This window comes from Lynx rufus, unplaced genomic scaffold (assembly GCF_022079265.1).
Source record: "Lynx rufus isolate CCGP_SWC_20201006 ecotype Redwood Valley unplaced genomic scaffold, mLynRuf1.p SCAF_6, whole genome shotgun sequence".
In the NCBI taxonomy this organism is placed as follows: Eukaryota; Metazoa; Chordata; class Mammalia; order Carnivora; family Felidae; genus Lynx; species Lynx rufus.
In genome coordinates, this window is record NW_025814878.1 from 91,928,067 (window position 1) to 91,945,898 (window position 17,832).

At 36.3% G+C, this 17,832-nt stretch overlaps 1 protein-coding gene across 1 annotated transcript in view; it reads right to left on the reverse strand.

Moving 5' to 3' along the window:
* Positions 1-8,585: 8,585 nt before the first annotated feature.
* Positions 8,586-17,832, reverse strand: part of BEND6 (BEN domain containing 6) — a 34,275-nt gene continuing 25,028 nt past the window's right edge. Inside the window, exons 3-5 of the mRNA XM_047101407.1 lie at positions 11,792-12,012; positions 9,566-9,758; positions 8,586-8,713 (exon numbers count right to left, since the gene is read on the reverse strand). Of these exons, the coding sequence (XP_046957363.1) occupies positions 8,586-8,713; positions 9,566-9,758; positions 11,792-12,012 (542 nt within the window). The remainder of the gene's footprint in view (positions 8,714-9,565; positions 9,759-11,791; positions 12,013-17,832) is intronic.

Below are 17,832 nucleotides of genomic sequence, written 5' to 3' on the forward strand. Positions count from 1 at the left end.
GCGCTGTCAGTGCAGAGCCCAGCGCAGGGCTCGAACTCCCAAGCTGCCAGATCGTGACCCTAGCTGAAACCAAGTTGCTTAACCAGCTGAGCCACCCAGGTGCCCTGTCTTGCTATTTTTAGCAAAACAGGCAATGGATGATACCTGCAGAAACCAAGGGCTTAAAAGTTGCTATTAAAGGTTAAATTGTGCAGAAAATGCAAGGACAATCAATGTCAAGGCCCCTTATGAGTAGCAGGCCTCAGAAAGTAGCAGCAAAGCATACTTCCTGAAAGGAGAAACTCATCCAGAAATGCAAACTCTATAGCCTATAAATCTAATAACTGAGGGGTAACGTAAGCTGAGCTTCAGCAGAAATCACAAGTTGGGATGCAGAGAAAATGCACAGAGTTTCTATCTGAGAGGGCTCCTAACAGCACATCTCAGAAAGATCCAGCAGAATCTTACTCCATGAAGGTCAAGGGCTCATCGGTAAGTGCAAGGGCTCTGTCCTGTTTGCTGCTGCTGGTGAAGGGCCTGGGAATGCAGGGCTGGGAACAGAAATCCTTTCAGACTCAGCTTGGGTCAGAGGACCAAAGGGAGGAAGGCTACACAAAATCTTGTCAGAGGAGCCATGCTGGCTGGAATCTGTGGTCTCTGTGACTGCGAAAAGAGGGCTTCTGAAAGGTCTGACACCTGGCAGGGAACCCTGGCCCCTCCACCATCCATGAACTCACCTGCAAATAGCCGGACCAGGAAAAACCATGTCATTATAAATTAATGTTGAAGAAAGCGTATGGCAGGACATCAGCACAATGATTTTGTAAGAGAAAATGTGAAAAGAGCTACAAAAATTACAAATGCATCAAAGACATTTACAGGAAAATGATGTCATAGAACAGATGAAGACACTGACCACACGTTCCATTACAAGGTAAAAATTTTTTTTTCTTTTCTTTTTTTCTTTTTTAGTGTTCCATCTACTAAGTAAAAATCTTAAGGAAACTATCATCTCCATGTAGGAAGACAACAGAAAATCAGCCCAGAAAAAGATTTTTTCCCTGGATTTTATACATTAATAAGAAACAAGCAAATACTTTTTATGTTTTCAATGGGATTTATTTATATTTAAGTAAAAGTAGCAAACGTTAACATAAGTTATTTCTTTTATCATATTTATTTTGTACGACCACAATTTTTATCAAGCAGCATTATGGAATGTTCCCTGGGTCCACAACTCTGAACTTTCCAACTATTATATGCATCCTCTTTTCCAACTTTAAACATGACCTTGTACACTGAAGAAGCATGGCTTGTCATTGCAAAGTTGTCATGTGTGACAACCTGACATCAAAGTAGAAGCCTCTTGATGAAGAATGTTTTATCTTTCATTCATTTAAAAAATGGTATTTTTCTTTTTGTGTGATTATCCATCCCATATGATTTTGTTTTCAATTCTTTTTTCTACTGATACTATGGAATCAAACCAGTTAAAACTAAGGAGTGTAGCAATAAAACCAACCAAATACATATGATGTAATATCTTATATAGGATATTTTAGATGATGTTTATGTTTTATATTACACATCTGTATTTAATATACTTTGGGCAATAAAAAGTTAGAAGCATGTGAACAAACAGAAAAATTTTTCTGAAATCAATACATTGTTTCAACAGTCACAAAAACTTGGGTATCTTTCTTTCCTAGGAGTGCAGTGGAATAGTTTCATATTAAAATAAAAAGGTCTTGTTGCTTTCACTTTTTTCGGATTCCTGTTTTATACATTTTTAGGTAACAGGGAAGAATAACCCTGTAACTTCATTGTGAAAACACCATTACTTGGTTAGATATGATCATCAAATTTTAGACCAACTTTGCTGTCCTCACATTCATATACATTGATTATTTACTATTTACTTTTCCAAGCATGCGCTTTTGCTAAAGATCCAAACACTAAACTGGGAAGTCATTGGCTATAATAAATGTACAGTGACTGATTATTTAGGACAATGACAAATCGTAGGGGTTGAAGTTTTTGTTGCTGTGGTAAGAGCTCTATTGTGTTAAGTTAGCTGTGCAGAGAAGCGTTTGGGGACAGGAAAATGCATATTTCCAAGAAACCATATTGCATGCTTATTTGACTACTAGAAATTCTCTGGTTTGATGCATCACTGATATTTATGGTGGAATCTACATGCAGCTTCTTCAGCAAGCTTGTTGCTCCATCGAGAGCCAGCGATATTCCAGACATCTCCCAGCCTGTCACCATGTCTCTCTGTGCTCACTGCCAGGGAGGTTGCAGATTCTCCAACAAAATCCAATGTTAGATTCAAAACTGAAGATGTTTTATTTCAGATACCTACAATACCTAGAGAAAGCAAATTTCAAAAAAACAAATTTATGTTAGAGTTCTTACAGTGCTTTTAACAGTGGTATGAGTTATTGTGCCTACTATAAATTTTTGCCTAAAAATACAAATTGTTAATAGGAACTATTACTACTGAGGTGACTTAGAAATTATTTTATTATCTATTCAGAGAAATTCCAGCATAGACAACAGTTAAAATATTTTACATATATTTTTATCTCAAATGACTTAAAAAAATCTTTGTATTGGGTAAAATTTCAAATCCACAAAGTAAAATGAACCATCCCCACATACCCATCAATCATCCTAAAAAAATTATCACCAATTCTGTTTGTCATTCTTCAGTAACATTTATTGACTGGTTAAATAGCAGGCAATTCCCCAAATATGGTTTACCTCTTTCAAAAGTCACAAAAACCAAATGAGCTAGGTTAGAGGCAGAATTACTATAAAGTTAATAAAGATTGCTTGCATGAGTGCCTTCCAATATGTTCGCATGTTTATTTATTTTTGTTAAATTTGCAAAAGTTAGATATTTCGACTATAATCAGTTGAGACCACTGCCTTTCCCTTTCAACTGCCCCTTAGCCATATTTTCTCTCTGATTGTAACCATGGGGTGGCAGTGGGTATTTCTGGGATTTTACCACGGATTGACTGGGATATCCTTTTGTGCTTTGTCATGTCTCTGATTTGTAGTTATATTAATGGTGGCCATTCCAGTTTGTAGTATCCTTTAGCAAAAATATGACTATGGTCAATTCAAAGAATGTCTAAGAGGACTCACTCCATAGAAAGCTTGAAATGCCCTGAAATCTTATAGCTCAGGTATCATAGAAATTTAACAGAGGTTTCCCCAAATTTGACAACAATCCTAAAATTTATATTGCTACAAAAGAGTTAAGAATTTGAAAGAAAACTCTTAAAAATGTCAAAAAGAAAAAAAATACATTTTTAATCTACTATACTAGAGGATAGTCTAAATTATTTTTTTATTCTTTCTGTAGAAAAGGCTATTATAAACTTGTCAAATGAAGAGGCAATCAACATGTATGCAACTCAAAAAAAGTAGGATGAAAGTATTATAGAGCTGTTAGTAAAAATATTATATAATTTCCCCTACATTATGTGATATTTGAGAAATTTGTTAACTTTTAAACAGTATGTCATTTTGGGGCGTCTGGCTGGGTCAGTCAGTAGAGCATGCAACTCTTGATCTCGAGGTCATAAGTTTGAGCCCCACTTTGGATGTGGAGCCTCTGTGGAATTTTAGCTGATTGTGTATTCATAATTTTGTATTTCTTAAAGTGAGTTCTCCAAATACTATTAAGCCTTAGGTCCCACAAATCCTGAATCCATTCCTAGGTAGGTAGTAGTATTATCCCTGTATAAACTGATATTTAGAGAGTTCAAGTGACTTTCCAAAGGCCACACATTTATTAAGAAGTGGAACAGTCTTCAAAACCAGACTTTCTGACCCTAAAACATATAATTTTATATGTAAACTTGGCTAGCCTATGATACCCAGTTGTTTGGCCAAACACCAGTCCAGATGTTGCCATAAACGTATTTTTTAGATGGGATTAACATTTAAAGCAGTAGATTTTCAGTAAAGCAGATTATCCTCCATGATATGGGTGGGTTTCACCTAGTAAGTTGTAAGCCTTAAGAGAAAAGGCTGAAGTTTTTTGGGGAAGGAGGAATTCTGCCTTCACACTGCCTTTGAACTCAAGACTGCAACATCAACTCTTCCTGGGTCTCTAGCCTGCTAGCCTGTCTTGCAGATTTCAGACTCACCACACCTCACAATTGTGTGTGCCAATTCCTTCAAATGTCTCTTTATATACATCCTATTGGTTCTGTCTCTCTGGAGAACTATGACTAGAGCAATAAGAAATACAAAGGACTATAGTACTACATCAAAATAAAAAGCTTTTGCACAGGGAAGTAAACCATCAACAAAAACAAAAAGGCAACGTACTGAATGGGAGAAGATATTTGCAAATGACATATCTGATAAAGGATTAATATCTAAAATATATAAAGAACTGATACAACTCAACATCAAAAACCAAACCAAACCAAAACAAAACCCAAACAATCCACTTAAAAACATGGGCAGAGGACCTGAATGGACAATTTTCCAAATAAGATATACAGATGGTCAATAAGCACATGAAAAGATTCTCAACATCATTTAATCATCAGAGAAATGCAAATCAAAGCCACGGTGAGACATTCATTATCTTACACATGTCAGAATGACTAAAATCAAAAACACCAGAAAAACAAGCATTGGCAAGGATGTGGAGGAAAAGTAAGCCTCACACGCCATTGGTGGGAATGTAAATTGGTACGGCCACTGTGAAGAACAGTATGGAGTTTCCTCAAAAAATAAAAAACAGATACCATATGATCCAATAATCTTACTTCTGGGTACTTACCTAAAGAAAATGAAAATAGTAATTTGGAAAGATATATGCTCCTCTGTGTTTACTGAAGCATTATTTGCAATAGCCAAGATATGGAAGCAACCTAAAAGCCCAATAGACTAATGGATAAGGAAGATATAGTGTGTGTGTGTGTGTGTGTGTGTGTGTGTGTGCGCGCGCGCGCACGTGCGCACACACACACACACACACACAGGAGTATTATGCAGCCATAAAAAGGATGAAATCATGCCATTTGTGACAACATGGATGGACCTAGAGAATATTATGCTAAGAGAAATGAGTCAGGCTGAGAAACACAAATACCATATGATTTCTCTCATATGTGGAATCTTAAGATAAAAAGAATAAACATAAGCAGAATTATACCTGCAAATACAGAGAACAAACTGATGGTTGCCAGAGGGGAGACTGGGGGGAATGGGCAAAATGGGTGAAGGGGATTGGGAGATACAGGCTTCCAGTTATGGAATGAATAAATATGGAAATAAAAGGCACAGCATAAGGAATATAGTCAATGGTATTGTGATAGTGTCATATGGTTACAGAGGGTAGCTACCCTTAGGGTGAGCATAGCATAATATATAAACTTGTTGAATTGCTATGTTGAACACCTGTATTGTAACATTTTGTGTCTACACTCAAATTTAAAAAATGATTAAGAAAAGGTTCTTCAAAAAATACAAAGAACTATATGTTCGTGTTGCCTTTCTAATAGTTACTAATCAGATCATCTTGGCAATTCACTTAACTTCATTTTGGCTTTAGTTTCTTTATGTGCAAAGTAAAGAAATCATTTTAGACCAGGATTTCTTAATCTTGGCACAATTCACATTTTGGGTTAGGTAATACTTTGTCATGAGGGGGACTGTCCTGTGCTTTGTAGGATGGTTAGCAGCATCTGTGGCTCTGTCCACTAGATGCCAGTAGTATCATCCAGTTGTGACAATGATGTATATCTCCAGACATTTTCAAGTATCTCCTAGCTGGGAGGCAGGGGACAAAAATCCGTCCCATCCTATTTGAGCACTGCTATATTGGATCATCTTTAAGTTATAATAAATGCATATGTAATGTTATTGTGGAGATTATACAGGCTGAGGCAGCTTTGGAAATTTCAGGAGAAGGCTGTTTGACCATTTAGTGGGATGTTATAGAGGCAGCTTTGGAAATTTCAGGAGAAGGCTGTTTGACCATTTAGTGGGATGTTATAGAGGCAATATGCTAATATTCTGTAATTCTTATTTGCCTCAGTTCCTATTAGAAAGAAAAAAAATGGAGGGAGACCAGAAAGGTTGGCAACATAAAGCTCTTGGCAAAGCATAAGCTGTAGAACTTGAGGGCAGTCATAGGAGTGAGAGAGAATAGATAAAAAGGGAAGAACGGTGGAATTTAGGGCCTATCCTCTCAGATATAAATCTTATCTGGGAAACAGTTGTTTCAAATCCAAGCCACCAGTGGCAACCTTGCACTCAGTACTGGGTGGAGGGCATGGTCTACCACAGGGCCCGTGGGTGGGGGTTGCTGGGCTTTGTGGATGCACAGGAATTTGTAGAAGTCTACATGATTTTGCAGTGCATATTGCCTTGCTAATAGTAATGCAAAGAAAGTTATTTTTCCAAAGAATACTTTTGGGGGTGGGATGAGGAGGGAGTATGGTTTGCCTGAGTAAGTGCAGTCATCTTCAGGCTCCTTCCTGTTAAATGATCAAGAAGAAAAAAATAAAGCAGCATTCCACTAGATGGTGCTGTATCAGACTTATTCATGAAACATGGCTAAATTAAGTTTGATATGACCCTGTCTTTCCCAGCATGTTTTCTCAGTCCTTTTGAAATGATTTAGATTTAGCTATACTTCAAATGAAAGATACCTGCCAATTAAATTAATTACCTGCCAATTAATTTGGATTTAGCTATACTTCAAATGAAAGATACCTGCCAATTAAAAAAAATTTTTCCATTCTAGGGTTAATCTCCACCTCTGATTCAAAACATGCACATTTCCGTTCCAAGCAAGTTGTCAACAAAGTGAGGCTCAGGCCCAGAAGGCACCAGAACATGCTGTGTTCTTAGCAAAAGATTTGTTCCTTTTTTCTATTTTAATCATTGCCATAGTCAGGTGATTAATAACAGTACTACTGGGTTGCGAGTACAAGCAAAATTGATATAAAACCCTTTTAGCTTTAATTTCTTTAACACTTTGTTGACTGTTAGTCACAGTTGAGTTTTGTGCCTACCCTTGGCAGGCTGAGGCATTAAAAAGGCAGAAGTTGGGATATTGAAATACTATGCACAGCTCTGAAATATAATTGTGTGCTCCAAAAGGTAGCCCTATATAGCAGACCCTTGGAGTTCTGGTTACATGGCATTTAGCAAGGGAACTTAGCTACTTGGATAACTGGGTAGCCTCATGTCAAAACAAGCAGTTCTAAGGGCTCATTTAAGCAATTATTTCCCAACTGGGAAGTTGTGGGATTCACAGCCTACTGAAATTTTTCATCAGAAAAAGGATACAAATATCCTATCTTTTATAAATCTGTAAGTCAGTCTACCAGTATGGATGAGCCAAGGGAAGGAACCCCCTGCAGTCGTTATAAGTGGTTTTTTGTTTGTTTTGTTTTGTTTTGTTTTTAAGGAAGAGAAACTATTGTTGACCCTCATCAGAGTGAGGCTTCAGTTATATAGCAAAATAGTAAGGGGCCATCAAAGGCGGTGGGGGTAGTAGTCAGGGTGGAGGATAGGTGGGGAGAATTACTGCATTACACATGGCCCAAATCCCATTTAAAACATGGACAGAAAATAAAGGCAAAATAAAATGGTGTCAAAGGTGGCTCGAGTTAGGCAGAGAACAAGTAAAGTCAAAGTCAAAGATAGAAGTCAAGAAAATGGAAGAAAAACCTGCCCTCATGTATTTCCCATACACCTCTGTTTATCAAAAAATATTAAAAACATAATACTGCATTTTTTTCCCACATATTTTCCATCAAAATAATGGAGAGGAAAGCTGAGCACAAGTGAACCAGCTGGGACACTGGGTTGCTAAAGCAAACACAAAATTCCACTTGAACAGTTTTGCCTAAGGGCAGGGCCTGATCATGAAGTGTATTTCCTTCAAAACTCACTAGCAATAATTCTTTCTCTTAGCATAGTAGAAACATCTTGGTAAAAATCCTTATCAAACAAATACAAACTATAACAACTGATTTAAAGATTTAAAGACAGTGAGAAGCAGAAGGAAGGATGGCAGAGGGGACCCTTCAGGACTTCTAGCCAGTAGTTGGTGCATGAACCACTGTTTGGAGTTGTAAGTTCAGTCCCATTGATGTATCTCAGAGATCTCCCTGGGGTCTGTGTCTCCCCTGTTCTAGAGAAACAATTCTTAAATTATCAAGTGTCCCTCCTCTGGCTCCTTTCTACCCCCACTCATAAGTTAACATACATTCTGTGAAAAAAAAAAGAAAGAAAAGTTTCTCAGTAAAACACATTTGAAAACCACTCATACTCTATCTCCATTTTAGAGATTTCTGGTGCACTTGGGCATTTTAAAGAGTATAAAATATGCTGAGAAACTCTGGGAAAGGAAAATCTGTATCTGAACTTAGCATTTCCCAAATTGAAATCCCCTTCCCCATCCTCACCTTCACCCCCACGAATACCTATTAGTGTTTCACAGGCCACTAGTATTCTCTAGAAGAGTGTTCACGGAAATCTACTCCAGGGATAAAAGTATTACATCTTTTGGCCCCATTGAGAGGATTGTGAAGATTGAGCAGACTTACCAAAAGGATCTACTTAATATCCTGAGAGTTCAGATTTTTGCTTAAATTTGGCTTCTTGGTACAGTTGTTTAGCTTTTGCCCTATCATTCTCCTAATTGAAACATCATCTGTGTTGGGAAATAACTGTTTTGTGACTCCTGTAAACAACAACAACAACAAATACACAAAAACACTTTTTGAGGCCTTTGCATCATAAGGTATGAACTGAGATAAAACATCAAACAATTCACATTATACTTTTGTCTCCACTTTGCAAAGGCAGCCCAAACACCCATGAGATATTTAAATAGATGAGTATATAGGCAGGGTTTTCAAAGCAAAGCAAGAGATATGGAAGGTCTATGTCTTCCTATGGTACCACTCAATTTTAACCTTGCTACTTGCTCTTAACTCTAGATCCCCTTGCTCCACAATGTTAGGAATTTATTTTTATCCATTCCCAGCAAACAGTTGAAACAACTAGATTCTGACTGATCCTTTTGTAGCTAAGAAATGGTATATTAAAATACAGAGAGCTCAGATTCAGTGATTTCCTAAATTTGTTTGACATTTGCAAAAAAAATTATTTGGTAATCTAGATTATTATATTTGAGGAGATTCATTAACTTAAAAACCATAAATAGGAAATTAGCCTCTATTTTTCTAGCATAAAAGATAAGGGATCTACAACCAAGATAAGAAACAGAAAATAAGATATAAACTGCTACTTGAAATTTTGTTTGAAAGGATTTTGAAAAGCATTTTTCTAAAGCTATGAATTTAAAAAGTTCAAACATGTCACTGAAATAAAATTTAGTTTTATTTTAATGACTGCTTTAATATAAAATTTTTCTGCAAAATACACCATATTTAATAAGAGGTTTAGGCTATCTTGAGATTTTCCTTTCATAGAAAAATAAACAACAAAAAGACCATGAAACGATGACTTAACTTGGAATGATAAAAGAATTTCAAATTAATGTGACAATGTACTACAATTATATTATCACCTATGATTTCTTGAACTTCATTCTGATTCATAGCTGGTTTTACAGCTTTGTCCCTCGAAGTAGAGGACTTTGCGCCAGTCAGGCTGTGTGTGGCCATGTATTCGTTCGTGTAAAGTACTTGCATTAAATCATTAATAAACTTCTGAGGCTTGCTCTTGTTACAACGGGCAATCTGCCATTTTTCAATCTTGAACTAAAAAATACAAAATAATAATTGAACCTGAACAAAGAAAAGGAAAGTATCTGCAGAAATATATTACTGATTGAGTTAAGACACACTAGAAAACACAATTAACGTTCTTTAAGGTGATGAATTTACTTTAAAAAAATTTTTTTTAAGGTTTATTCATTTTTCAGAGACAGAACATGAGCAGGGGAGGGGCAGAGAGAGAGGGAGACACAGAATCTGAAGCAGGCTCCAGGCTCTGAGCTGTCAGCACAGTGCCCGACAAGGGGCTCGAACTCACGGACTGTGAGATCATGACCCTAGCGGAAGTCAGACACTCAACTGATTGAGCCACACAGGCACCCTGGTGATGAATTTACTTTTAATATGTATTTTACATTTCAGGGGTTCAAGTTCAATGTTATCTTTGATATAACTCCCAATATTTATGTAGTGTTTGTCCCAGAGTACATACAAATTCTTGTATGTGATCTGGATTTGATGGTTTAAGAATGAGTCCCATCCCCAACACCTCCTACTAAATGTGGTAGGCAGAATAATGGCCCACTGAAGATACCCCCATCCCTGGAGTCTGTGAATATGTTACCTTATAAGGGAAAAACAACTTTGTAGGCGTGATTAAAGTTAACTACCTTGAGATGAGAAAATTATCCTGGATTATACAGATGGACCCAATTTTATCACAGAGCACTTAGATGCAGAAGAGGGAGGCAGAAGAGTGGATCAGAAAAAAGATGCAGGGGGCACCTGGGTGGCTCAGTTGGTTAAACGTCCAACTCTTGATTTTGGTTCAGGTCATGTGCTGACAGTGCACAGCCTGCTTGGGATTCTCTCTTTCTCTCTCTCTCTGATGCTCCCCCCACCTCTCAAATATAAATAAATAAATATTAAGAAAAAAATGCAGAAGAAGGAGGACAGAGTGGAAGAGTGAGAGAGGCTTTGCCTGTCATGGTGGAATGGACCACAAACCAAGGAATATGGTTGCCTGTAGAAGTGGGAATGGACTCCAGTGTATAGTCAGCAAGAAAACGGGAACCCAGTTCAACAACAACAAGAAACTGAATTCTATGATAACCTAGATGAGCAGGAAACAGATTCTTCCATAGAGCCTCCAGAAAGGAATGCACCTGCTGACTCCTTGATTTTACCATACTTCTGACCTATAGGACTCTGAGATAATGCATTTGTATTATTACAAATCACAAAGTTTGTGGTCTTCTGTTATATAGCAAAAAGAAACTGATATACCAAGATTCAAATATTCTCAATGTTAGATTGGTAGTATTTAATTATTGCTCTGGAAGGCATATTTTAAAAGCTGATACCTCATTCTAATGAAACTCTGTCTTTTCAGCTTCTGTTACTTGATGAAGAGAAATTAGGGAAGTAGGAAAAGAACTATGTTTATTCAGCATGCAGAGGCTGAAATTTACCTTCTCCCAATGATGTAATTTTGTAATCCTTAATGCAAAGTTACCTATCACTGGCTTAAGAGTTTTCTGGTTGGCTCAGTCGGTTAAGCATCTGCGTTTGGCTCAAACCATGATCTCATGGTTTGTGAGTTCAAGCCCTGGATCCAGCTCTGTGCTGACAGCATTGGAGCCTGCTTGGGATTCTCTCTCTCTGCTCCTCCCCCACTTGCATTTCTCTCTCTCTCAAAATAAATACATAAACTTAAAAAAAAGAGTTTTCCAGTTTAATAACCTCATCATTGACCACAATTTGACTTTAGTTTTCTAAATTGGATATTTGTGAAACAAATGTTGTTTTGATTTATTGTAAAAAAATTGTTTTATGTAATTGCAGTGTTATGGTCATGACCTAAAGTTACCTAAAGTTATCTGATAAAACAATGATTATTTTGTAGTCTTTTTTTTTTAGATTTAATTTTTGAGTAATCTCTATACCCAACATGGTACTCAAACCGAGTCCATGGACCACGGACCGAGCCAGCCAGGAGCTCCATCATTTTGTAGTCTTCTTTTAATTTTTGTATTTACTATATCCCAGAAAAAGAAAGGGCGAGTATTCCAACTCACCTGTTTCTCATCAGTATGATGCTCTTCTTCAGCCTTCAAGGAAATTGGTGAACTGGAATTAGAATTAGAATTACTGCATGTTGAGGCAAATGAATCTGGTGAGGAGTTGTTTGTTGCTCTCCAGAGGGTGGACGCAGATGTAGACATAGTTCCTCCACCCTTAAGTAGGGCCTCTGCCATACCAACCAATTCTTCAAACTGGGTGACTGCCTGTGGTAACACTAAAATGGCAAGAAAAAGTAACAGTTTACAAATACTTTTAATAACAGGGGCATGTATTCTTATTTTTTATTGTGGTATACGTATATTATATTGCATGTATAGAAATAGGTGGGACAAATTGTTAACATTTTCTACTTTTAGAAACTAAGCATGGCAAAAAAAGTGATTGGGACATACTCACTTTTTATTATTTAATTTAACAATGGCTTAATAATAGTAAGTCAATTTAAAAATATTTGGTTATTGGGGGTGCCTGGGTGAGTAAGTCAGTTAAGCGTCTGATTCTTGATTTTGGCCCAGGTCATGATCTCATGGTTTGTGGGTTCAAGCCCCATGTTGGGCTCTGTGTTGACAGTGTGGAGCCAGCTTAGGATTCTCTGTCTCTCCCTTCTCTCTCTCATAAATAAATAAATAAGTAAATAAATAAATAAATAAATAAATAAACAAACTTAAAAAAAATATATGCATTACTTCATAACTAAAATAACTAAATGAATTATAAAATAATGAAAATGAATTAAAGAGTTGATTCTTTTTTTCTAATCGTTAATAGTATTATCTGGAAGTTTTAAATCTCATTTGGAGACATTACTGATTCTATTATCAATCACCTTCCCAATATATCAGGCCAATTTAAGTGACCAGTAAAATAAACCATTTCTATTTAAATTTATTAAAATAACATTTCAATGATGCTTGTGTGTGGTTTTCCAAGGAGTCAAATTTCATCAAATTAATAAAAATCTATTGCCATAATTCTAAACTATGTTTTCACATATTAAAGATGAATTTTGGTAATCAGCTGAATGTTCTCTTTGTTCCTTTTTAAATGGAACTTACACATTCAAAGGTGATCATGTCTCCATGTAAAATGGTCTTCTCTGTTGTTATATCTAGTTTGTTTCCTAAGGACAAATAACATTTTGTTGGAGTTGGAAGACACACTGAACCCTATCTAATTTAGCTCCCACTCTATGGTTGAGGGTACTGGATGTTGGAGAAATAAAAAGACTCTAAACCACTTTTGGACTTTTCTTAAGCACATTATTAAGCCATAATCTTTAGACCAATATTTGATTTGAAAGCTGAAAACCAGCATATTGATAATATGTACAAATCAATACACCTGGTACCATATTAATAGAAAAATAGTAAAATCTACTAAAGAAAATCTTCTTTTATATTCTTTCAGTTGATATTTACTAAGCATCTCTCATGTGCCAGACACTAATTCAATAAGCATTATTTATTGAGCATTTAATAATAAACATTTATCTAGATTTTACTCTGTGTCAGGCACTATTCTGAGAACTTTACTGATGTTCATTCATTTAATCCTCATTGCTCTCTGAGATAGATATTATCATTACCCCTAGTTTACAGATGAGGACAATTAGGCAGTGAGACAGGTTAAAAAACCCATCCAGGGTCAACCCAGTCAGTGAAAAGAAGACCAAGATTCAAATTCAGACTTAGGCAATTCCATGCCATAAACAACTATGTTAGGTAGATTGTCAACATTTGCTAAACACCATATTAAATGCTAAGACTGAGACTGGGAGCAAAACCAAATGTGATCCTGGCCTTTTGGAACTGAGGTGGAGGAAAGAGGGGGAGGAGCACTATTTACCCAACCATGGTGTGGAGTAAGAATTTGGCCTGCTTAGAGAGAGATCTGGCCTCCACCTAACCACCTAGTTCCTGAAAGGTAGCCTGTAAACCCTTGGAATTTCCTGAGTGACAGGAGGCATGTCTTTGTTTTTCAGGGTAAGCCTCTCAGCCCACATCTGATAGTTTATGCTAAGATATATCTCAGTGTGTGGACAATCACACCCAATAGTCTTAGTGTAGAAGCAGACCACAGCCAGAAAGCTAGAATGATTTAGAGACTGAGTTCAACATACGCAACCAACCAATCAATCAATTAATCATGCCTACACAATGAACCTTCAATAAAAACTCTGAACATTGGAGTTCCAGTGAGCTTCCTAGATGGACAATACTCCATGCATATTGTAACATATAAATGCTAGGAGGGCAATGCATCCTGAAGACAACAGAAGCTCACATTTGGAAGCCACCCTGACTCTGCCCTATGTGTGTCTTCCAACTTTGGCTGGTTCTAATTTGTATTCTTTTCCTGTAATTTTCAGTGAGTTGTAAGTTTCTCTAGAAAATTAATGGAGCTGAGGGTGGTTTTGGAAAATGTCTGAGCTTATAGTTGGCATCCGAAGTGTTAGGCAAATGTAGCAGTCTAGAGGGCAGTGCCCTTAACTTTGCAGTTGGGTTAACTTGAGGTACATACAAAGAAATGAAAAATTACAATTGTTAAGTGTCACAAGAGAGGGGCATAATATGTTTAACTCAGCCTGGGGAGGGGAGGCATATGGAGGGCTTCTCTGGGGACATCAAGATTGACCTGAGAGCCAAAGGCTGAGCAGGGATTAAATAGCTGGAGGAAATGAGGAGGTCATCAGAGGCAAAGGAAATGCAAGTCCTATACTTGAGGAACTGTAAGAAGGCAGCTAGAATGTAAAGAGAAAAAGGGAATTTTCTATAAAGTGAGGTTTGAAGAATATTTACTGATTTTTTCCTAATAATGAAAGTTGGACATGTTCATTGGAATGTATCCTTCTTGTCATTTCTGTGTATCTTCACCCATATTCATGTATTTTATTTTAAATAACTAGGACTGTACTATATACATAGCATTGTGTCATGGTTCTTTTTTCCAATTAAAACTGTAAGTTTAATATTTGCCTATTTCACTAAATCTTCTTGGAAAATATGATCTTTTGAGGTCTAATTTACATAGACTCAAAGGCAAGATCCTACACAAAGTGTGAGCAGAAATTAAGTAGGTAAAAGGGGATAAGTTTGACAAAGTGATATACCCAACAAGAGTTGGACACCCAACAAGATATAGAACATTTCCATCCATCCAGAAAGTTGTCTCTTGTCCCTTCTGAGTCAATCTCTAGACTTGCCTTAGAGGCAACCACTGATTTGAATTTTTGGTCAGAGATAAGTTTTACCTGTTCTAGAATTACACATAAATGGTTTCAAATGGTATATTCTCAGTTTTTTTGGTCTGACTTTTTTTTTTTGCTCTGCATAATGTTTTGAGATTCATTCATGTTGTTGTATGTATCAGTTATTCATTCCTTTTCATTGCTAATATTTTAATATGTGGATACTCCATAATTAAAGTTTTCATTCACCTGTTGATGGGTTATTTTCCACTTGAAAACATGATTTTAATGGTTCCCTAATATTCTGAGGTATTGATGTTTTATAATGTATTTAAATGCTCCCTTTTTTCAAATTTAGGTTGCTTCCAATTTTTCTTTATTTCAAACAAAACTTTTATGACTTGCCTAGCACATACATCTTCATATGTATCTCTGATCACAACACTGCTACAAATTCCTGAAAGCATAATAATAGGGTCAAAGGTATAAATGTTATCCAACCTCAACTAATACTTGCTCTCGAGAAAGATTCTTCCAACTTATACACCCACTAACAATGTAAGAAGTCAGCATTTCACTCCAGCATCAACAACAGGTGTTAACCACTAACAATAATCTTCACTATTTAGATAGGTTGAAGTGTTAATAAAATTTAAATTGCAATTATTTTATTGTGAAGTTAAATATATACTTATTTATTGATTATTTGACCTTCTATGAATTATCTGTTAGACCATGGAATATTAGTACTTAAAAAACTTTTTTCTAATGTTTATTTAATTTTTGAGAGAGAGACAGAGACAGAGCATAAGTGCAGGAGGGGCAGATAGAGAGGGAGACACAGAATCTGAAGTAGGCTCTAGGCTCTGAGCTGTCAGCACAGAGCCCAACTTGAGGATTGAACTCATGAACCACAAGACATGATTTGAGCCAAAGTCAGCTGCTTAACCGACTGAGCCACCCAGGTGCCCAGTATTTTTTTTAATGTAATCTCTATGCCCAATGTGGGGCTCAAACTTATGACCCTGAGTTCAAATGTTTCATGTTCTACCACCTGAGCCAGACAGTACTTTTTCTATTTTTGATAATTCAGTTTTTGTGAAGTGCTTATAATTGTGCCTAATGTGTTATAAGCACAGTGTGTTAGCTATTGTTATTTACTCCCTTATATGTTAAGCATTTTAACCTTTTATTTGTCATAAGTTGCAAGCATTTTTCTTAGAGTGTTTATCTTTTAATTTCATGATATTTTGAAAGCATACACACATTTTTAGTTTTTATTGTAAAGTAGCAGTCTTCTTCAGTGTATTATTTATTTTATGCTTACAAAGTCATTCACCTTTCAGATCAGTAAAATAGTCATATATTTTGTATGGTTTGAATATTTTTTTACAAATGAGCTTTTTCCACCTGGATATATTTTTTAAACTTCTAATGGATAGTTCTGAACATAAACAAAAATTGTAAACTCCCATATATCCATCCCCCAGTTTCATCTCATAGCCAGTCTTGTTCTCTTTAAACCCCCATCCACTTTCTCTCCATCCCCAAGAATACTTCCAACAAATCATAGGCAGCATCTCATTTATCTGTAAATATTTCCATATGTATCTCTAAAGGCAAGAAAACATATAAACATATATGTTTAAAATATAAAAATATTACATAAATATAAAATAGAAACACCATTGTGACAATCAACAGTTCTTTAATAATGTTAAAAAAAACTAGTAAATGTCCAAATTTCTCTGATTTTCTCATCACTGTTGTTGTTTTCTTTATTTGAATCAGGATCCAAATAAAGTCCACATGTTATGATTAGTTACTGTCCTTTTATAAACTATAGATTTTTTTTCCTCTCTGTCCTAGTTTTTTCTTTTTTTTAATTTTTTTTTCAACGTTTTTATTTATTTTTGGGACAGAGAGAGACAGAGCATGAACGGGGGAGGGGCAGAGAGAGAGGGAGACACAGAATGGGAAACAGGCTCCAGGCTCTGAGCCATCAGCCCAGAGCCCGACGCGGGGCTCGAACTCACGGACTGCGAGATCGTGACCTGGCTGAAGTCGGACGCTTAACCGACTGCGCCACCCAGGCGCCCCTGTCCTAGTTTTTTCTTTGGAATTTATTAATTGAAGAAATTGGGTTGTAAGTTTTACAGGGTTTCCTGCAGTGGGATTTTGCTGATTGTATCTACAAGTCATGTTTAACTTATTATTCTGTTCCCTGTATTTGCTCTAAATTGGTAATTACATATAAAGTCTTGACAAGATTTAGGTAGTGTTTTAAATTCTATCAGATAGTGATAGAATGCATGGTTAATGTTTCTTGGGGTATTAGCTGTCACTGATGATCACCATTTATATTTCATTACATCATAAGGGGTTGAAAAATGGTGATATTCTAATTCTTCTTCAATTATTGGCTAGAATTCTTGTACAAAGGGAAACTTCCTCCCATCAACTGTTTGGTTATGCTTAGGTTCATTTCATATAATAAATAATGACAGGGCAAATACTTGACTTTTTATCTATATTTGCCAGTTTCCAGATGATCATTAAGTTTTTTCTTTTTTGAATACCATTATGAACTCATGCATTTAAATATACATGATAACCTGTTGCGGGTATCATTATTATTGAAACTCAAATTGTCCCATCTTTGGCCAGTGGGAATCTCTTCTGGTTGGCATGTCTACATAGTCTTTGCTAACTGCCTTGCTTGCTGGTATGACAAGATTTTCATCTATATTTCCTGTTCTAGGCCCCAACAAGGCTCATTTTGTACATTTCCTGTGCAAGTTCTGGAATCAGCCATTTCTCCAAGGAACCCTAGCTCCTTTTAGAAGG